The sequence below is a fragment of the Triticum dicoccoides genome, chromosome 7A (assembly GCF_002162155.2).
Source record: "Triticum dicoccoides isolate Atlit2015 ecotype Zavitan chromosome 7A, WEW_v2.0, whole genome shotgun sequence".
In the NCBI taxonomy this organism is placed as follows: Eukaryota; Viridiplantae; Streptophyta; class Magnoliopsida; order Poales; family Poaceae; genus Triticum; species Triticum dicoccoides.
This window is the reverse complement of record NC_041392.1, coordinates 776,630-799,410: the sequence shown is the minus strand read 5'-3', so window position 1 is coordinate 799,410 and position 22,781 is coordinate 776,630. Positions and strand designations below refer to the sequence as shown.

Here is a 22,781-nt window from a genome sequence, read left to right as displayed (position 1 = left end):
AACACTCTATGCTGGTGGACTCAGCCATGCGCCCATAGTCGTCGAGTGAATCACTTGGAGCTCCATATGCAAGCATCCTCATCGCTGTCGTGCACTTCTGGATGGAGGTGAATCCAAGAGCGCCAGTGCAATCCATCTTGCACTTGAAGTAGTTGTCGAACTCCCGGATGGAATTCACAATCATGAGGAAGAGCTTTCGGCTCATCCGATAACGGCGCCGAAATGTTCTCTCGCCATGAAGTGGAGCATCGGTGAAGTAGTCGGAGTAGAGCATGCAGTAGCCTTGCAGACGATGTCGGTTCTTTGCTTTCACCCGCCCCGGCGCCGAGCCACCTCGCCGCGGATTTTCACTGCTCGCCAGCAGCTGGGCGAGGGCGGCGAGCACCATCAGATGCTCTTCTTCCTGGACGTCGGCCGCGGCTTCCTCCTCCAGCAGCGCGGTGAGCTCTTCCTCCTCATCCGAGTCCATCGCCGAGACGGGCAAATCACTGAACACCTTGCGCTCGGTGGCCGTGAACCCGCCATCAAACCGCGCCTCCGCGACCAGAAATTGCGACCGGAAACGCCCAGCTGTTGCGGGAGGGGCTGCCGCGGCGAAGCGCTGCTATTTTCCGGCGGGGAATGGCTATCTACCGGAGTCAGGCGGCGGCCGTCGCCGGGATACAGCTAGTGGTGGCTGAGGGCGCGGGGGGTGCGAGGCAAGTCAGGGAAGAAAACCTTGACTTTTCCCCTAGCGGTGTGGGTCAGGCGTGCTTTTCCCTAGCGCCGGAGCCCCCAACGGCTCCCCAGCGCGCCGGGTTCGGCCTGTGACCGCCAGACGGTAAAAAGGTCCGAACCGGCGATTTTCGGCGTCCTGGGAGCGCGACTGGGCCGTTTTTTCGGGGTCGGCGCCGAAAAAGTGGCCTGGGGGGGCTTGTTGGGGGCGCGGCTGGAGATGCCTTGAGGATCGGCATGTTCGCAGTGCCAAAACTGTTAGAGCAGACCTTGTTGTTGTATAAACAGTTAAGTAGTGCACATGCTTTTCGGCACAGTGGAATGCATCCGATGCAGCCATCATCAGTTCACGTAGTGGGTGCGCTCAGTGTGTACCCTAGCGGCTGTTAGTAATTGGATATCAAAAGAGACATGTATTGCTGGTTCAGTCTTGAGTGAAAAAAGGGGAGCATCCGTTGGCTAGTGTTTGTCCTCTGTTGTCAGCAGCCGAGTCATCGGGCAAAATTGACCTAAAAGCAAAAGTATTTCACAAACTAAACTGTTTTTAAAAATAATTCACATCGCTGACCCTTTTGTGCAGCGCCCGACAGCAAGACGATGCATTCTAGTGTGCAATTCCTTGCAGCTAAGCGCTGCACAGTGTAGTGCAACTCCTTACAGCTAGGCGCTGTACAGGTGTGGTGCTTGAGTGTTAGGAGCTTTTAGACGCTGCACGTTAGGGGTCAGCTGGATGAAATACTTTCACAAACAGTTTAATTTGTGAAATAGTTTCATTTTGAGGTCAAATTTGTACCTTTTGTCGAGTCATGTTGCTATGTTTTTCCTCCGCTCTCACCCTGTGTGTCCATTCCGCCAAGCAGCTGGAGCGCACGTTGGATCCACTAAACCGCATTTTCTTTTACTAAAAATCCGACTAAAAAGTGGGAGCATGGTGGTCCTAATAGTAGTTCATGGAGAGGAACACTTTTCAGTGAAAAATGCTAATATAAAAAATACTTTAGAATTGAAGGTCTTCTGTAATAACAACCCAATCATGGCCTTCTCTTACGAAAACCCGATCATGGCATATGGTCCTCACAACTCCCGTGTGGCTTTCTTCGAGGCATAGATTACTTCTTCATAACTTTGCCTCTCACGGAAGCAAGTAAAAAAGAAAACATATATATTTTTTCATTTCTGACATTCACAATTGTGTCTCTTGAAGAAACAAATCTATATCTCGACGTGAAGCAATTCTATGTCTTTCATAAAAGAAAAAAACATGTTTTTCCTTGCGATTTTTTTTGTATTTTTTGTCCACAACCTTAGAAAAACCGGGCAAAAAATCATCTAAAACACAAAAATGCGTATAGAAAAATAATAAAAATTCTAGGAAAACACCGAATACATGACATGTGGCAGCGACGAGAGCGTCTAACAAAATATCTTGTGCCAGCAGGTGGGGATGGATTCCGCAAAAAAAAAAGAGCTGGGGATGGGATAGGGCCGAATGGAAGGTAGACAACGATGGGCCACCTGTCCAAGACATCGTGAACGACCGATTGAGTGGGCAATTGATTATTGAATGGGCCAGAAATGCCACCAGACATGACCCGAACAACTTATTTTCTTCATATTCGTTCTTTCGCACACTCCTGGGCTGCTGCCAACCAACTGAGCCACACACCAGAGACCGGCGGCGACCGGCGGCGACCGCCTGAGATGGGCTCCCTGCTCATGCCGCTGCTGGGAAGCCTGGCCGCGATGGCCGGCGACGTGCTGGTGACAGAGCTGCTGCGGGCGTGGGGCCTGGGCAAGTCCCGCCGGAAGCTAGAGCGCCACCTCGCCGCCGTCCAGAGCATCCTGCTGGACGCCGAGGCCAAGAGCCGAACAGACCCCGCCGTCCGCCGGTGGATCAAGGACCTCAAGACCGCCGCCTACCATGCCGACGACGTCTTCGACGACTTCCGCTACGAGGCGCTGCGCCGCCATGCCGCCAAGCTCCGGCGCCGCCCCACCGCACGCAAGGTTGGTCCCCGTCCTATCTTTCTCTCATGTGTTTTCAATTCATTTTATTTGGAAATGGAAGCCTTTGAATATTTAAGGTTTTAATTTGAACAAAAATGGAGGCCCTTTAAATGGTTTGTATTTGTTTTCATTTCAGCCGCTGGGCTACTTCACCATCAATAGTCCGGTTATTTTCGGTGTTTACATGAGTTGGAAGATGAAGGGTGCCCTTCAAATGATAGATGAACTGGTTGTGGAGATGAACAATTTCCATTTCCTACAACATGTCGAGCCACGAATTATTGTTCATCTACAAACACATTCTTGTGTCAATGAATCAGATATTGTCGGAAGACAAGATGACAAGGACCAAGTGGTGAAGATTTTGCTAGACCACTCCGCCAAAAATGATAATAATGTCATTGTGCTCCCTATTGTTGGTATGGGGGGAATTGGTAAGACCACCCTTGCTCAACTTGTGCACAATGACCATAGAGTGGCGCATCATTTTCAGTTGGTCTTATGGGTCTGTGTCTCTGACAAGTTCGTTATCGAAGAAATTATACGATCTGTAATAGAAGTGGCCACGATGAAGAAGTGTGATTTGACTCAGACGGAGGCACTGCAGAAAGAACTTATTGGAGTGTTGGGAGAGAAAAAGTACCTCCTAGTGATGGATGATGTCTGGAATGAAGATAGGCAGAAGTGGGATGATATGAGATCATTGCTATGCTCACATGCTGGCTCAGGTAGTGCTATACTTGTGACAACCCGCAACAATCAAGTTGCTTCTATAATGGGTACATGTCCTCCGCATCAGATATCACTTCTAAATGAGGATCAATCATGGCAGCTTTTTCGTAGAAAAACATTTGGAAGTGATGTGGAAAAACAAGAAGAATTGATTTCAGTCAAAAAGAACATTGTTCATAAGTGTAAGGGATTGTCTCTTGCTATCAAGACCATAGCAGCTTTACTTCGTTCGAAGCATCATAGTCAGTGGTTTTCTGTTCTGGAGAGTGATGTCTGGAAAGATGACATCCTTGCAACTATTGGGATTGTACCTGCACTACAGCTAAGCTATGATCACTTGTCATTTGAAGCAAAAAATTGTTTTTCCTTTTGTGCTATTTTCCCCAAGGATAGCCCAATGGATAAAGACATGTTAATCCAATTATGGATGGCAAATGACTTTATTGTATCAGAAACAAGGGGAAACCACATTTTTGATGTGCTAGTTTGGGGATGTTTCCTCAAATTAGATGTGGAGATTCGAAGGGATCTGCTCTCTGGATTTGAAGATGTGTTCATGCACCGACCAACTACTTGCAAGATGCATGATCTCATGCATGACCTTGCTTGCTCTGTTATCGGAAATGATTGCTCTATTCTGCAAGAATCTTCACCATGTCAAGAAATTCTGGAAGGACCCACATATATCAGTTCATTACATCATGAGGTTCGACACTTGTCTGTCGATTACGTCACTAATAGTACTATTGCAGCCATGGAGAAAATGTTAGCTCCCCGACCCCGCACGATATTAGTCCGACAGGAGAGGAAGGGGTATGTGACTCCTCTGAGTATGGCCAGGTCAAAATTCTTGTCCTTGCGAGCACTGAAGACATTCTTATTCGAGACACATATGACAAAGTTGAAACATCTTCGCTACCTAGATTGTTCTTATTCTAGTATATCTGCACTGCCTGAAGCCATTACCAAGTTGTATAACCTGCAAACACTGAATCTCATGGGTTGTCGAAGCCTTAAGAAATTACCAGAACACATGAGATGTATGAGTAGTCTCCGACATATCTTCCTTGTTGGGTGTAATCGTTTGGAGCGCATGCCAAAAGGTATTAGTCAGCTGAATTCTCTGCAGACATTGACATGTTATGTCGTTGATAGTGATGTAGGCCGTGGAATTGATCAACTGGAAGATTTGAATCTAGGTGGTTCTCTTCATTTGATGGCACTGGGAAAAGTGGAAAGTGCAGAAAATGCTAAACATGGGAATTTGTCTGCCAAGCATAATTTGAAACGACTATCACTTGATTGGTACTATGGACCTTCATTGACAGACATTGGATCTGAAGTGGATACTAATGCAGAAGGAATATTAGAGGCCCTTCGTCCTCATAAAAGGCTTGAGGTCTTGCTGCTATCTAATTATGCTGGTGCTAAATTGCCATCATGGATGCATGACTCTACACAGTTAGAACATCTTAGTGAACTCCGTCTAGATTTTTGCCTGAAGTGCACCGATCTTCCGCCATTATGGCAACTTCCCTGCCTCATGTACTTGGGTTTGGAAAATTTCCATAGTTTGACAAGTATATGTGTTGGTAATGACGACACTGACATTGGGCAATCCGGTATTTCTCCATCAACATTCTTTCCTAAGTTGGAAACCATGATACTTTACAACATGCCTAAGCTAAGGGGATTGCACCAGGAGGAGGCAGGACAAGTGGCAGTTGTATCATTTCCTCGGCTTAAGAAGCTAGATATCTCTGAATGCCCATGGTTACAGACACTACCAGAGGGTCTCTTGCAGCAGCTTCCAGCCCTTGAGGAACTAAATATAGGATCCTGCGACAACTTGGAGGTGGCCTTCTCCAGAGGAGGCACTTACTGGAATTTGGTTGAAGCAATTCCGAAGAGATCAGTTGGTTCTGACTAAAGGAATTTGGCTTATGGTCCGCTTGCCTTTGATTGGGATGCTGGCCTTGAGGGATTATTTATGCATTCCAAGATTGCTGTATTTGTTTAGTCCGTTAATTATATTCATGTTGAGTACAACCTACCTAGACTTGATGTCAAAACTTAGAAGCACTTGTATCTATATATCTAAAGATTGTTCAACTGTTAGGTTCTGCCATGCATAGATTAGATTTTCCTGCCAAATGATTGCTATAGCTTTGACATATCGATGAACCTCGTTAAGAAATCTCGGTGTCGTGCTCGTGTGATTGCTTGGTCCTCGGATGATCGACGGTAGTCTCGGATTTGTTCTAACAGACTGAAATGAGTCAATGTATACTATTCAATCTTCAAGCAACGTGAGACAGCAAAAACAGAGCATGCATTGCGTTGCATGCAGCTAGCGGTCCAGCAAAAACAGAGGAGGAACTGTTAGGTTGATCTCTCCACCAATGGGCCCAACGGCTCATTGGGCCCTTGACCCACACCCTGATCGGGGGCGTCCAGCCCAAGCAAGGCTGGTGGGCCCCTATCGCACAGTGCTATAAAGAGGAGGTGGGGACCAGGTGCACAAGGTACGAGGTTCGTCTCTGCCACTATTTCCTACTCCTAACCCTATCCGATCCAGAGGGAGGCACTGAAGCGATGGGAAGCTCCGCCGCCGCAAGTGCCCATACATCTCAGCCGCATCCACCCCACTACTCTCTGCCATCACCGGCATCATGGTCGGCACCAGGAGCTCGAGAAGGTAGAGCTACTACTAATCCTTAAGCCTATACGATCCACAGTTCTATCAATGGTATCAGACAAGGTTTGGTTTAGGATTTTCAGTAGAAAAGAACACAAAAGAAAATCTTTCCCCCTCCCGAAGAACCCTAGATAGGGCAAACAAGATCACCGGAGAAGGGCCTTGGGCCCGCCGGCAAAGAGTGCCGCCGTCTTGGCCGCGCCGTTCCTCTCGATCTCGATGCGCATCGGCAAGCCGAGGCATCGAAAAGAAGAACACCACCCCCTTTTGGGGGCAAAGAGACCACACAGTCGCCGAAACATGGCGCCGCCGCTGAACCGCTTGACGGCGGTGCGCCCATCTACGGGTGCACGCACACGCCGGCAGGGGGCAGAGGGGCGCCGTTCTTCCCTGAATCTCCACTGCTCGAAGCCTTATATGGTGGTGGAGGGAGAAATAACAGAAAAGAAAGGGAAATCGGAAGGGGATCGCGCGCCACGGTGGTTTGCTGTCCACGCCGGCGGCCGGCGCAGCCATGCCCAACCGCTACTCCAACAGGATGGAGGCGCCGTCGAGGCGCAAGTGCAGTAGAGGAGGGCGCAAGCCCGACCCTCTCTCTCTGCCACAGGAAAGGAAGGGAGGCGCGGTGGCGCTCGTCGCCGTTGCCAGTGACCGGAGCAGCGCGATGCCCCGGCGTGCGGGACAGAGCAACAAATCAGAGGAGGGGCTCGCGCCTAGTCCTCTCTGCGAAAGAGAAGCGGGAACTGAAAGGAGGCGCGCGCGGCACGGTGGCTTCCTCCGCCGCCACCGCCGGCCGGGGCGCAACCCCGTGGTCCCGCCGTCACGAGAGAGAGATCGAGAGGGGCGAGGGAAACAGAATGGGCTAGGGTTGCGGTCGGGGCTTCCTCTCCTCATAGTTTGTTCAAGCGAAAATCGCTCTGGATCGTCCGATCAAGATCAATGGCCAGAAAGAAACCCCTAGCTCTGCCCTGGGCTTTTGGGCCAAAATCTTATTTGGGCCAGTGGACTGCGGACCAGGCCAAAGTGGCTGGCGCCCGCGTGGGACTTTTGGGCCGAAAGGAGAGCAGGCGCAGCCGCGGTTGCCCAGTGCACGCAGCTGACATTTTTTCTTTTTTCTTTTCCTGTTTTTTGTCCAGTTTTGGGCTAATTACAGTACAGTTTTTCTATTCAAAGTAATTCAAAAAAATTGTTTAGAAAATAGAAAAGTAAAAGAAAATGTTCTGAAAAGTGAACAGAAAAACTCTTTGAAAATGAGAATAGAAAATTTTCAGAAAAGAAATGTTCATGAATTTTATAAAGAAAGTAATAAAGTTCATGAATTTTTCTTTAGTAAAAGAAAAGTTTCTGTAAAGAATAAAAAGTTCATGAATTTTTATTCATGTTTTTCCGTTGCGTAAATAATTAATAGTACTCTTTCACAAAGAAAGAAAAAGTATTATCCTCCAATTAAATTGGAACCTACGGGAAATTTAATTGGATGAACAGTTTTTTGAGAGAAGTTTTTTCAGTTGTGGGTGAAATCAGATTCAGATAACTTCAGCTATGACAGTAGAAAGATATTTGATTAAAGTTTAATTATGCTATTGTTATTTTCTGACCAACGTTGATGATGACAATATTATAATTCAATGAGTCTTGTAGTTAAAAGTTCAAATCTCTGATAATTTTTGTATCAAAGTGACCAATTTTCAGAGCATTTGATAAAGATTGAGAAATGTATATTAAAAGTTTTCCGCTGCAATAAGTTGATAATGATGATTATTTCTGAGCAAAGTTGTTTAATAGAAATACTATCATCACATTCTTTATGAGTTATATGCATTATTTCCATTTTCGCCCAACGGTGATATGGAATTAATGTAGAAGAATGTGTTTTATTCTAATTCTACCACAACGATGATTTAGAGTATAAAAAGGAAGTTTTGCAAAAGTTTAATGTGCATTTTTTTTAACCAGACCAACGTAGGGTTATTTTTATGCTCATTATTGTTGATTATTGGCTAAGTTTTCTCAGACTAAAAGTTTTCCATGCTTTCATTCATGAAAGCGAATGGTTGGGTACTTGTGACCCGAAAGATGACCAAGAAAGGTCATAACGTGAGATAGTATGTTCTCTCTAAAGAATGGTTTCAAAATAAAAGAGATAGATCATTGAGAGTCTTGGTTGACGAATGTCTTTCATGTACTCTCTATGATTTGAGATAAAACAAGCAACATGCGTGTTTAATTTGACCAACGTCAGATCAAGCATGTGTGTCAAAGAGCATTAGGATTTATTTATAAACTTGATGATTGAATATGCAGTCAAAAGAGCCAATTCTGGCATTTATGTCCCTTACAGGGAATTACCCGCATGGCGGAAAAAGATGATTATGATAAAACCCGCATGGCAGGATAAGTCTGGGAAAATCCCTGCGTAACCCGTATGGCGGCAGAAATTTTCTCAGACTTATCCTGTATGACAGGAGAAAGACATGATGACTCATGTGCTTTTAATGTGTCCCACTCTGGGAGAAAAGTATGGAGTAGCTATTATGCTTTCCTAGTATCAATCGTACATCTTATGTGTAACGGTCATTAAGCACTCAATAAATCCAAAGAGAATAAAAGTTACAGACGAACCTAAAGATAAGAATGATATGCAAGTGTGACCTGCAAAAGTACTAATGATAAAGAACTCTGTTGAGTTTCTGAAATGGAATGAGGAAAAGGTACTCCATATAGATGAAGTAGATAATCGAAGTTTCCTCATTCACAAGAGTTATGGATGGTTTTTCGAAATTGTGGCAGAAAGGTTCTTGCCACATTTCGAGGGGGAGAAAGATATATGATATAAATTAAGAATGATGAAACTCCCCTATACTTTAGATAATGTGATGAAGAATGTGATCGTCTGGGGGAGTATGACGGTCATATTAATACCCCTAAAGAAAAAAAATAGTTGTATTTCTGGATCTTTTACAGTTCCGAAAGCAGAGTAAGGAATACTAAGACGGTGCTTAAAGTGCCATAAAGAAGAAAGTTTTAACAGAATAAACCCAAATTATAAAATTTAAAGATACGCCATTTTTAGTAAAGATGGAGTAATATGGGGGAGCATGTTGTATGACCTATACAACACCTGATGTTAGCTCTATAAAGGATGAATGAGTACACATGGATCTTGTGACACAGGTCCCTGTAAAACTTGTTGCCTCTTGGAAATGAAAGACTATATTTGCCTCTTGGCAATGACAGAGCAACAACAGCCCCATATGAAAGAAGTGCCAGTATCTGAGACACTGATGGTCTCAAGGAATGAGAAAATCAGATACTTCTGATTACTATAAAGTCTATGTTAGTGAAATTCAAATGGAGGTTGATCCCACCTCATTTAAAGTGCTCATTCGAGTTTTGAGAAGTGTCTGCTTATCTAAATGATAATAGACTATGTGAGATGAAATGAAATTAGTGAATCCCGACGATGTTTGGGACTGATGAGTAATTTCCAATGGAGCCAAAACAGTAGGTTGTAAAGAGTCTACAAGCTCAATCTGACTCCAAAGGAAATACGTAAAGGTGTAAAACACGACTTAAATTGAAAGGTTTTTGCGCGTTTTGCACTGAATAGATTACAATGAGTGTTGGTAGCACATCATGATCTGAGTTACATCAGATGAAAGATATTATGATCTGAGTTACATCAGATGAAAGTAAAGAACACAGGGGATACTACCTGAAGAAGTCTTTTATGGACTAAAGCAATCAAATGTTGTTTTGGGTTAAAGAAATGCGAGGACAATTGTGTTTGTATAAAGTTATAGAATGGGAAATTCATTTCATAATCCTGTACATGTGGATGATGTCCTACTTGCTAGTGGTCATGTCAATCTACTGCAGGAGAAGAAAAGAAGTTTTTGTTCTCAAAGTTCAAAAGAATGTTCTTAGTAGAGTGTCTCTCGTTATAATTATCGAGTTTCACCAAGAAAAGAATAAAAGGGGTATTAGTAATGTCGCATGGACATGTTTAGAAAGGTCTCTAAAGTATGCATGCGAGAAAACCTACGCCTGTTCTTATCGTCAAGGGTAATAGAACTGGAAACTATGGTGTTCCAAAAGTTGATGAGAAAAGATTGAAAATGGATATGGTGCCGAATGCTTTAGCTGTTGGAAGCTCAGTACATTACCCTGAGACAGTCCACGTATCCGGGTTGTTTTGGTAATGTCTAGTCCATATATAGATCACTGGAATGGAGTCAAAGATATCGGCCTCATGCTGAAAGAAATAAGTGCTCTCAAAAGATTGTTAGTACAAATACATGACTTGTGAAATGTATAGCGAAATCCACAATTGTCGCTAACTTTCATACTTGGAGGTTTTTGTGTGGAAAAGCTCCAAAGAATGAAACAATTATCATCAATGTGATGCAAAGATATTTTATAGCTTGATATGAGGCTGAGGGACAGGCAAAATGGTTAAGGAGACCTGTACCCGGAGTTGATAATGGTTGACAACAGCGATAACTATTTTAAGTCTTTCGCTCCTATGACAACGAGTCAAGTGTTGATGCCAAACACATTGACACAAACTTATACGTTGTTAAGGAGAACGTCCGGAATTATGTTGAAATGCTTGGAGCATGAAAGCAACAGACAAGTATTTGCAGATCTGCTTATTAAAGGCTTACCGCCTAGTGTGTTCGGAGAACACACAATCGACATGGGTTTTATGGTATAGTCTAACATTTCCGGACAATAAAAGGGCCCAAGGTTAAAGAATCCGTTTCAAAATAGAGGAGTGTGTTGTAGGTGCTGATTCTATCGGAAATGAACCGTGATGATGAGACATGCTCTACATGCAAATCTGTGATGGAACGAGTACTTTGAAAAGAGTTATTTTAAAGTATAAAGTTAAAAGTATATGATGAGATCAAGGGGGAGAATGTTAGGTTGATCTCTCCACCAATGGGCCCAACGGCTCATTGGGCCCTTGACCCACGCCCTGATCAGGGGCGTCCAGCCCAAGCAAGACTGGTGGGCCCCTATCGCACAGTGATATAAAGAGGAGGTGGGGACCAGGGGCACAGGGTACGAGGTTCGTCACCGCCACTGTTTCCTACTCCTAACCCTATCCGATCCAGAGGGAGGCACTGAAGCGATGGGAAGCTCCGCCGCCGCCACTGCCCATACATCTCAGCCGCATCCACCCCACTACTCTCTGCCATCACCGGCACCATGGCCGGCACAGGAGCTCGAGAAGGTAGAGCTACTGCTAATCCCTAAGCCTATACGATCCACAGTTCTATCAGGAACTGCTCTGCTCTGTTTTGGGCAACCCCAATGCATGTCTTTCTTTTTCTTCTTCATAGTTCATACAGACAAGAGAGAACCTATGCGTCTTCATAGTTCATTTTCAACACACTTCTTTTTTATTTGGTGGAAACAACAACATACTCCCTCGTCACTTATTTTGCGACGGAAAAATTTACCAACAACCTCGCTGCTTCTCATTTTCAATATGTCACACAGCATGGTTACAACGAGTCACTGTATGTTACTCAGTCTTCAAGTTGTCGCAGTTGCTTTATTATAAGATCTCCTTTAGCTCACAAGTATGTCGGTGTTCCCAGTCAAGTCTACTGTAGGTTCTCATCCAACAGAAGATGACATTTTTGTAAATACAACATTTGCCTGAGTAAATGGCCTCCTCTGCTCTGCCCTGCTGCTTACTGAACCGCTGCTTTGCCTGATTAACCGCAGAGATGCATACATGTCTTGCATAGTTCTCGAAGCCAGGAGCAGCTTCGAAGAATCGGCAACCAAATTATAGTCATAGTTTTATCCTTATGGACTGAAACTTGTGAGTTGTTCAAGTAGTCACTGTATGAACAACTCCGGTTACCTGAGAATTTCTTCAAGCCTCGTTCAACAGAGGTTGCCTAATTAAATCTCCTCCTCCTCCTCATCTGCTCTGCTGCCTACTGCACTAGATATGAGTCAGTGTTTGCGCTTACTTGTTGCAGAGATGCATGATACATGTCTTGCGGAGTTGTTTATTTTTCTTACAGCAGTACCTTTAAACTCAAGCTGAGAACCTTGCATTGATTAACCGCGTGAGGTTTTTCAGGGAGCTTGTGGTTCATCAGAAGACAAAAAGATGTTGAAGTTGAACCTTTCTTTATGGGACCTGAAATACTTGCTGACAAGAGAGACCACAGCCTAAGCTTCAGTGAAGAAAGGCGCTCTGAAGAACTGAAGCACATCAGGGTTCAGTTAAGTTCAGTTGGTGGATGGCCCAGATGGTCCGGTCGAGGAAGGATAAGCGAAGACTGATGGCTATGTCCGTAGTCTTTCAAGTTCCAGCGATGCTACCATATTTATCATTGTAAGTAGGTAAATACTAGGAAAAATGCCCGTGCGTTACAACGAAAAAATAAATAACACAAGCTCCTAGCCCAATAGTAACCATTGCTCAAGATCCGAACTATACCCTATAAATTCGTCCATCATACTACCTCTCGCAATTGACAGCAAATGTCATGGACTTGTTCAATTGAGTGTCATGGACTTTTTCCACTGAGGTAGGATGGGTCCCTCACATGTCCCCGCATGACCACTTAGTGTCTAATCACCGCCAAATGGACGCCAATTTATCGCATCCACATGCACACAACTCGAGGCCATGGGGTCTAGGGTCGAATTTTTTCTCCATGACTTTGATTTATCCTTCCCTCGATTTGCCAACAAAACCGAAGCTCAAATCAGTCTTCCACCCTATTTGAGCCTTCTTGAGGCACCAACTGATTGGAAGGAAGCCCAACGGCTCATATTTTCATAGTCCGAAAGAGGTTGCCTGGTTTGGACTTCAGACTCGAGATGGCTCATATTGAAACTCACATTGAGCACTGTGACAAAGAAAAGAAGAACAAAAACACAAAACCAAATGAAGCATGTAGCTAGTTCTGTGGACTTATAAAAACTGATTTAAGTACAATACACCATGAATCACATACTTGCGCCCTGGTTAACATGTTTGCTACCACAAATGATTTACATTGTAACACTAAGATACAAACAACAATAGATGTCCCAGCCTTTTCTTAAAAATGAAATTATCTGCATCGAACAAAGGCATCATTAAGTTCTCAAGTAACACCAACTTTACTGTACACCATTTTTTTCTGTTCCAATTCTGATAATATGACTACGTACAATTTGAGGTTGATTCACACATACATGAAACCTATGGTTGGTCCTCTAATTCGTTTGATAAAGTTAGAATTCTTTTTGAATGCATAAAATCTGTTGGGACCGCTTTCTTATCAACAGATTGTTAGCTGGAGTTGAAGAATATAAAAGTAAAAAAAAATGTAAGTACATATATGTTCAGTAAGCGCAGGTGAGTACTTAACATATTTATGGGCATCCAAGGTTTTATGTCTGCTCATCAAGAAGATATGCATGGACAGATATCTTGATGAATGGAAGCAGTGGCAATAGCAGAAGGATTGCTGAAAAAAACATTATTGATTCAATATTCAGTCAAAGTTTTTTATCACCAAACAGGGACAACCAAAGTGCTAGTTTGGTACTAACTTTCATCCAACCCACCGCATGAATAACTTCAACATTGCACAACGACGAACAGCGAGAGTGCGCAGTCAAGAAAAAAGCAGGCAAAACAACAAACATGTGTCCGACTGAAAATGCAACTTTAACCATCCGACTGAAACCACAATCAGTTAACCCAGCAGTCACTCGATGTTGCAAGACAATGCGACTTTAACTATCTAACTGAAACCACAAGCTACAGGCCTGAAGAAGAGATGGCACAAATCCTCAACTTAACTACCTGGCCACTTCTATTGCTGGAAAAACATCTCTCTCCATAGCACAGTACCATCAGGTGACACCAGCCGGCAGCCAACAAACCAGCTTTGTTCGGTCAAAATTAGATCCCGGATGAACCCCCAAATCAAAGCAGGGCAGCACCGCACCAGCAGATTACAATCTGATCATAGAACATGAAGCAAAACATAATTGTGGAAGACTGAAGATTATGTGGGCTTGTTGATTCCAGCCTGGAGATTTGAATCCCCGAAAATAGGGCAGTATTAAGATGTAGATTTCTAGAGTTGTTACACTGTTGTTTGTATACCTGTGCAAAACAAAATTTAAGTACAATTAAATCCTATTAACCTAATGCAATAATTCAAAATAATCAACCAAATTGCATTTACTGAACATGAGAACTTATTCTTGGAATATGTCAGAAAGGAGATCAGACACCATCAACAATAGGTTAATTAGAAAATAAATGACATGTCAATTGGCATAGAAAATCTTCAAGTCATATTTGACATGAAAATTTGACTATTACAAATGGCAACTAAATTACACAAGAGAAGGAAAACATCAAGAAGCTAGAGAGAAAATGGACCTGAAAGAACCACCTGAACATACAATTGCACCAACAGGAAAGAAATCCATCTCCATCGATCAAAGTTGTTTTCACTCTGTCGAGATACGACGAGCAGGCTATCCATACGTAGTGGAGTATACATACAGCATAATCTGATGTCATTGGTTCATCAATTGATTCAAAAGAAAAGGTTCAGACCAAGCATGCATGAGCACATCCCAGGAGGTCCTAGCATTGACTTCCTACACCTATAACAGATTTTAGTACCATGGAGCAGTATTTTCCATATGCGATCATCCTCCCCTACTGATCCGGTCACATGAAGTTTAACAAGCCAGTGCAAGTTTTAACTGTCGGACTGAAACCACACACTATAGGCCTGAAGAACAAAAGGCCAAAAATTCTCAAATTAACTGACCGGTCACTTGTACTGGAATTACATATCTCTCCATAGCGCATTATAGCATCATGTTAAACCAAACGGCAGCAAACAAACCAGCTTTGGCCAATCAAAAATAGATCTCATAGGAATTCCCAAATCAAAGCAGAGCAACACTGCACCAGCAGATTACAACCTGATCAGAGATGCCAGCCCAAGGGCAAGGAGAGGAGGCATACCTTGGTGGTCATTGTCGGATCCTCGTGAACAGCCTGGCCTACTTGCAGCTCATCCAGATAATATCATAGATTTTGCTGCAAGAGCCCGACTCACCACATCAATGTCCTGTTGGGGAACATAGCAGAAATTCAAAATTTTCCTACGTATCACCAAGATCTATCTATGGAGAAACCAGCAACGAGGGGAAGGAGAGTGCATCTACATACCCTTGTAGATCGCTAAGCGGAAGCGTTCAAGAGAACGGGGTTGAAGGAGTCGTACTCGTCGTGATCCAAATCACCGGAGATCCTAGTGCCGAACGGACGGCACCTCCGCGTTCAACACACGTACAGTCCGGTGACATCTCCCATGCCTTGATCCAGCAAGGAGAGAGGGAGAGGTTGAGGAAGACTCCATCCAGCAGTAGCACAACGGCGTGGTGGTGGTGGAGGAGCGTGGTAATCCTGCAGGGCTTCGCCAAGCACCACGGGAGAGGAGAAGGACTTGGGAGAGGGGGAGGGCTGCACCAAAGGCAAAGGTAAGAAGTCCTCCATCTTCCCCACTATATATAGTGGGGCCAAGGGGGGAGGGCGCCGGCCCTAGGAGATCCAATCTCCTAGGGGGCAGTGGCCAAGGGAGGAATCCCTCCTCCCCAAGGCACCTAGGAGGTGCCTTCCCCTTTTAGGACTCTTCCTTAGGGTTTCCCCACACTAGGCGCATGGGCCCTAGGGGAAAGTGGCGCCCCAGCCCAATTTGGGCTGGATCCCTTCCCACTTCAGCCCATGGGACCCTCCGGGATAGGTGGCCCCACCCGGTGGACCCTCGGGACCCTTCCGGTGGTCCCGGTACAATACCGATGACCCCGAAACTTGTCCTGATGGCCGAAATAGGACTTCCTATATATAAATCTTTACCTCCGGACCATTCCAGAAGTCCTCATGACGTTTGGGATCTCATCCGGGACTCCGAACAACATTCGGTAACCACATACAAACTTCCTTTATAACCCAAGCGTAATCGAACTAAGTGTGTAGACCCTACGGTTTCTGGAGACATGCAGACATGACCGAGATGACTCTCCGGTCAATAACCAACAGCGGGATCTGGATACCCATGTTGGCTCCCACATGCTCCACGATGATCTCATCGGATGAACCACAATGTCAAGGACTTTAATCAATCCCGTATACAATTCCCTTTGTCTAGCGGTACGATACTTGCCCGAGATTCGATCGTCGGTATCCCGATACCTTGTTCAATCTCGTTACCGGCAAGTCTCTTTACTCGTTCCGTAACACATCATCCCGTGATCAACTCCTTGATCACATTGTGCACATTATGATGATGTCCTACCGAGTGGGCCCAGAGATACCTCTCCGTCACACGGAGTGACAAATCCCAGTCTCGATTCGTGCCAAGCCAACAGACACTTTCGGAGATACCTATAGTGTACCTTTATAGCCACCCAGTTACGTTGTGACGTTTGGCACACCCAAAGTATTCCTACGGTATCCGGGAGTTGCACAATCTCATGGTCTAAGGAAATGATACTTGACATTAGAAAAGCTTTAGCATACGAACTACACGATCTTGTGCTATGCTTAGGATTGGGTCTTGTCCATCACATCATTCTCCTAATGATGTGATCCCGTTATCAACGACATCCAATGTCCATGGTCAGGAAACCGTGACCATCTATTGATCAACGAGCTAGTCAACTAGAGGCTTACTAGGGACATGGTGTTGTCTATGTATCCACACATGTATCTGAGTTTCCTATCAATACAATTCTAGCATGGATAATAAACGATTATCATGAACAAGGAAATATAATAATAATCAATTTATTATTGCCTCTAGGGCATATTTCCAACAGTCTCCCACTTGCACTAGAGTCAATAATCTAGTTCACATCGTAATGTGATTAACACTCACAGGTCACATCTCCATGTGACCAACATCCAAAGAGTTTACTAGTGTCACTAAACTAGTTCACATCATCATGTGATTAAGACTCAATGAGTTCTGGGTTTGATCATGTTTTGCTTGTGAGAGAGGTTTTAGTCAACGGGTCTGCTACATTCAGATCCGTATGTACTTTACAAATCTCTATGTCATCTCCTAGATGCAGCTACCACGTTTTATTTGGAGCTATTCCAAATAACTGTTCTACTATACGAATCCAGTTTACTACTCAGAATAATCTGGATTAGTGTCAAAGTTTGCATCGGCGTAACCCTTTACGACGAACTCTTTTACCACCTCCATAATCGAGAAAACTTCCTTAGTCCACTAGTTACTAAGGATAACTTTGACCGCTGTCCTGTGATCCATTCTTGGATCACTCTTGTACCCCTTGACTGACTCATGGCAAGGCACACTTCAGGTGCGGTACACAACATAGCATACTGTAGAGCCTACGTCTTAAGCATAGGGGACGACCTTCGTCCTTTCTCTCCATTCTACCGTGGTCGAGCTTTAAGTCTTAACTTCATACCTTACAACTCAGGCAAGAACCCCTTCTTTGACTGATCCATCTTGAACACCTTCAAGATCATGTCAAGGTATGTGCTCATTTGAAAGTACCATTAAGCGTTTTGATCTATCCTTATAGATCTTTATGCTCAATGTTCAAGTAGCTTAATCCAGGCTTTCCATTGAAAAACACTTTCCAAATAACCCTATATGCTTTCCAGAAATTCTATGTCATTTCTGATCAACAATATGTCAACAACATATACTCATCAGAAATTCTATAGTGCTCCCACTCACTTCTTTGGAAATACAAGTTTCTCATAATTTTGTATACACCCAAAATCTTTGATCATCTCATCGAAGCATACATTCCACCTCCGAGATGCTTACTCCAGTCCTTAGAAGGATTGCTGGAGCTTTGCATACTTATTAGCATCTTTCAGGATTGACAAAACCTTCCGTTTGTATCACATACAACCTTTCCTCAAGAAAATCGTCGAGGAAACAATGTTTTGATATCCTATCTGCAAGATTTCATGAATAATGCAGTAACCGCTAATATAATTCCAACAGACTCTTAGCATCGCTACGAGTGAGAAAGTATCATCGTAGTCAACTCCTTGAACTTGTCGAAAAACATCTTAACGACAAGTCGAGCTTTCTTAATGGTGATACTTACCATCATTGTCCGTCTTCCTTTTAAAATCCATATGTACCTAACAGCCTTACGACCATCAAGTAGTTCTTCCAAAATCTACACTTTGTTTTCATATATGGATCCTCTCTCGGATTATATGGCCTCGAGCCATTTTGGAATCCGGGCCCACCATCGCTTCTCCATAGCTCGTAGGTTCATTGTTGTCTAGCAACATGACTTCCAAGACAGGATTACGTACCACTCTGAAGTAGTACGCATCCTTGTCATCCCACGAGGTTTGGTAGTGACTTGATCTGAAGTTTCATGATCACTATCATAAGCTTCCATTTCAATTGGTGTGGGTGCCACAGGAACAACTCCTGTGCCCTGCTATACACTAGTTGAAGTGACGGTTCAATAACCTCATCAAGTCTCCACCATCCTCCCACTCAATTCTTTCGAGAGAAACTTTTCCTCGAGAAAGGACCCGATTCTAGAAACAATCCCTTATTGCTTTCGGATCTGAGACAGTAGGTATACCCAACTGTTTTGGGTGTCCTATGAAGATGCATTTATCCGCTTTGGGTTCGAGCTTATCAGCCGGAAACTTTTTCACATAAGCATCGCAGCTCCAAACTTTTAAGAAATGACAGCTTAGGTTTCTCTAAACCATAGTTCATACGGTGTCATCTCATCGGAATTACGTGGTGCCCTATTTAAAGTGAATGTGGTTATCTCTAATGCCTAACCCATAAACTATCGTGGTAATTTGATAAGAGACATCATGGTATGCATCATATCCAATAGGGTGCAGTTATGATGTTCAGACACACCATCACACTATGGTGTTCCAGGCTGTATTAATTGTGAAACAATTTCCACAATGTCTTAATTCTGTGCCAAACTCGTAATTCAGATATTCATCTCTATGATCATATCATAGATATTTTATCCTCTTGTCACGATGATCTTTCAACTTCACCTTGAACTTACTTGAACATTTCAATAATTCAGACTCATGATTTATCAAGTAAATATACTCAACATCTACTCAAATCATCTGTGAAGCAAGAACATAACGATATCCACTACATGCCTCAGCACTCATTGGACTGCACACATCAAAATGTATTACTTCCAACAAGTTGCTTTCTAGTTCCATTTTACTGAAAAACGAGGCTTTCAGTCATCTTGCCCATGTGGTATGATTTGCATGTCTCAAGTGATTCAAAATCAAGTGAGTCCAAACGGTCCATTTGCATGGAGTTTCTTCATGCATATACACCAATAGACATGGTTCGCATGCCTCAAACTTTTCAAAAACAAGTGAGCCCAAAGATCCATCAACATGGAGCTTCTTCATGCGTTTTATACTGATATGACTTACGTGGCAGTGCCACAAGTAGGTGGTACTATCATTACTATCTTTTGGCATGAACATGTGTATCACTACGATCGAGATTCAATAAACCATTCATTTTAGGTGCAAGACCATTGAAGGTATTATTCAAATAAACAGAGTAACCATTATTCTCCTTAAATGAATAAGCGTATTGCGATAGACATAATCCAATCATGTCTATGCTCAACGCAAACACCAATCTCGATGGTAGAGGGAGCGTACGATATTTGATCAACCTTGGAAATACTTCCAACACATATCGTCATCTCACCTTTTAGCTAGTCTCCGTTTATTCCGCAGCTTTTATTTCGAGTTACTAACACTTAGTAACTGAACCGGTATCTTATACCCTGGTGCTACTAGGAGTACTAGTAAAGTACACATCAACACAATGTATATCCAATATACTTCTATCGACCTTGCCAGCCTTCTCATCTACCAAGTATCTAGGGTAATTCTGCTCCAGTGGCTGTTCCCCTTATTACAAAAGCACTTAGTCTCGGGTTTGGGTTCAACCTTGGGTTTCTTCACTAGAGCAGCAGCTGATTTGCCGTTTCATGAAGTATCCCTTCTTGCCCTTGCCTTTCTTGAAACTAGTGGTTTCATCAACCATCAACAATTGATGCTCCTTCTTGATTTCTACTTTTGTGGTGTCAAACATCACGAATATCTCAAGGATCATCATATATGTCCCTGATATATTATAGTTCATCACGAAGCTCTAGCAGCTTGGTGGTAATGACTTCGGAGAAACATCACTATCTTATCTGGAAGATCAACTCCCACTTGATTCAAATGATTGTTGTACTCAGACAATCTGAGCACAAGCTCAACAATTGAGCTTTCCTCCCTTAGTTTGCAGGCTAAGAAAATCGTCGGAGGTCTTATACCTCTTGACGTGGGCACGAGCCTGAAATCCCAATTTCAGCCCTCAAAACATCTCATATGTTTCGCGACATTTCAAAACGTCTTCGGTGCCTCAATTCTAAACCGTTTAATTGAACTATCACGTAGGTATCAAAATGTGTATGTCAGATGTTCGCAACATCCACAGACGACGTTCGAGGTTCAGCACACTGAGCGGTGCATTAAGGACATAAGCCTTCTATGAAGCAATGAGGATAATCCTCAGTTTACGGACCTAGGCCACATAATTGCTACTATCAACTTTCAACTAAATTTTCTCTAGGAACATATCTAAACAGTAGAACTGAAGCGCGAGCTACGTCATAATTTGCGAAGACCTTTTGACTATGTTCAGGATAATTAAGTTCATCTTATGAACTCCCACTCAGATAGACATCCCTCTAGTCATCTAAGTGATTACATGATCCGAGTCAACTAGGCCGTGTTCGATCATCACGTGAGACGGACTAGTCAACATCGGTGAACATCTTCATGTTGATCGTATCTACCATACGACTCATGCTCGACCTTTCGGTCTCTTGTGTTCCGAGGCCATGTCTGTACATGCTAGGCTCGTCAAGTCAACCTAAGTGTTTTGCATGTGTTCCGAGGCCATGTCTGTACATGCTAGGCTCGTCAACACCCGTTGTATTCGAACGTAAGAATCTATCACACCCGATCATCACGTGGTGCTTCGAAACGACGAACTTTCGCAACGGTGCACAGTTAGGGGGAACACTTTCTTGAAATTTTAATGAGGGATCATCTTATTTACTGCCGTCGTTCTAAGCAAATAAGATGTATAAACATGATAAACATCACATGCAATCAAATAGTGACATGATATGGCCAATATCATATTGCTCCTTTTGATCTCCATCTTCGGGGCTCCATGATCATCATCGTCACCGGCATGACACAATGATCTCCATCATCATGATCTCCATCATCGTGTCTTCATGAAGTTGTCTCGCCAACTATTACTTCTACTACTAAAGCTAACGGTTAGCAATAAAGTAAAGTAATTACATGACATTTATGTTGACATGTAGGTCATAAATAAATTAAGACAACTCCTATGGCTCCTGCCGGTTGTCATACCCATCGACATGCAAGTCGTGATTCCTATTACAAGAACATGATCATCTCATACATCACATATATCATTCATAACATCCTTTGGCCATATCACATCACATAGCATACCCCGCAAAAACAAGTTAGACGTCCTCTAATTGTTGTTTGCATGTTTTACGTGGCTGCTATGGGTTTCTAGCAAGAATGTTTCTTACCTACGCAAAACCACAACGTGATATGCCAATTGCTATTTACCCTTCATAAGGACCCTTTTCATCGAATCTGATCCGACTAAAGTGGGAGAGACAGACACCCGCCAGCCACCTTATGCAACTAGTGCATGTTAGTCAGTGGAACCGGTCTCACGTAAGCGTACGTGTAAGGTTGGTCCGGGCCGCTTCATCCCACAATGCCGCCGAATCAAGATTGGACTAGTAACGGTAAGCATATTGAACAAAATCAACGCCCACAACTACTTTGTGTTCTACTCGTGCATAGAATCTACGCAATAGACCTAGCTCATGATGCCACTGTTGGGGAACGTAGCAGAAATTCAAAATTTCCCTACGTATCACCAAGATCTATCTATGGAGAAACCAGCAACGAGGGGAAGGAGAGTGCATCTACATACCCTTGTAGATCGCTAAGCGGAAGCATTCAAGAGAACGGGGTTGAAGGAGTCGTACTCGTCGTGATCCAAATCACCGGAGATCCTAGTGCCGAACGGACGGCACCTCCGCGTTCAACACACGTGCAGTCCGGTGACGTCTCCCATGCTTTGATCCAGCAAGGAGAGAGGGATAGGTTGAGGAAGACTCCATCCAGCAGCAGCACAACGGCGTGGTGGTGGTGGAGGAGCGTGGCAATCCTGCAGGGCTTCGCCAAGCACCACGGGAGAGGAGAAGGACTTGGGAGAGGGGGAGGGCTGCACCAAAGGCAAAGGTAAGAAGTCCTCCATATCCCCCACTATATATAGGGGGGCCAAGGGGGGCGCCGGCCCTAGGAGATCCAATCTCCTAGGGGGAGGTGGCCAAGGGAGGAATCCCTCCTCCCCAAGGCACCTAGGAGGTGCCTTCCCCTTTTGGGACTCTTCCTAAGGGTTTCCCCACACCAGGCGCATGGGCCCTAGGGGAA

General features: G+C 43.9%; 1 protein-coding gene across 1 annotated transcript; it reads left to right on the top strand.

Moving 5' to 3' along the window:
• Positions 1-2,349: 2,349 nt before the first annotated feature.
• LOC119328164 (putative disease resistance protein RGA3) lies at positions 2,350-5,632 on the top strand. Its single transcript, XM_037601183.1, has 2 exons — positions 2,350-2,721; positions 2,858-5,632. The coding sequence occupies exons 1-2, from the start codon at positions 2,416-2,418 to the stop codon at positions 5,381-5,383; spliced, it is 2,832 nt and encodes a 943-aa protein (XP_037457080.1). The 5' UTR covers positions 2,350-2,415; the 3' UTR covers positions 5,384-5,632.
• The last annotated feature ends 17,149 nt before the right edge of the window (positions 5,633-22,781 follow it).

Excerpts from the sequence above, each read along its gene's own strand:
- LOC119328164 (XM_037601183.1), top strand. The coding sequence starts at position 2,416 with ATGGGCTCCCTGCTCATGCCGCTGCTGGGAAGCCTGGCCGCGATGGCC. Across the intron at positions 2,722-2,857 it reads GCCGCCCCACCGCACGCAAG|CCGCTGGGCTACTTCACCAT; the intron begins GTTGGTCCCCGT and ends TTTTCATTTCAG.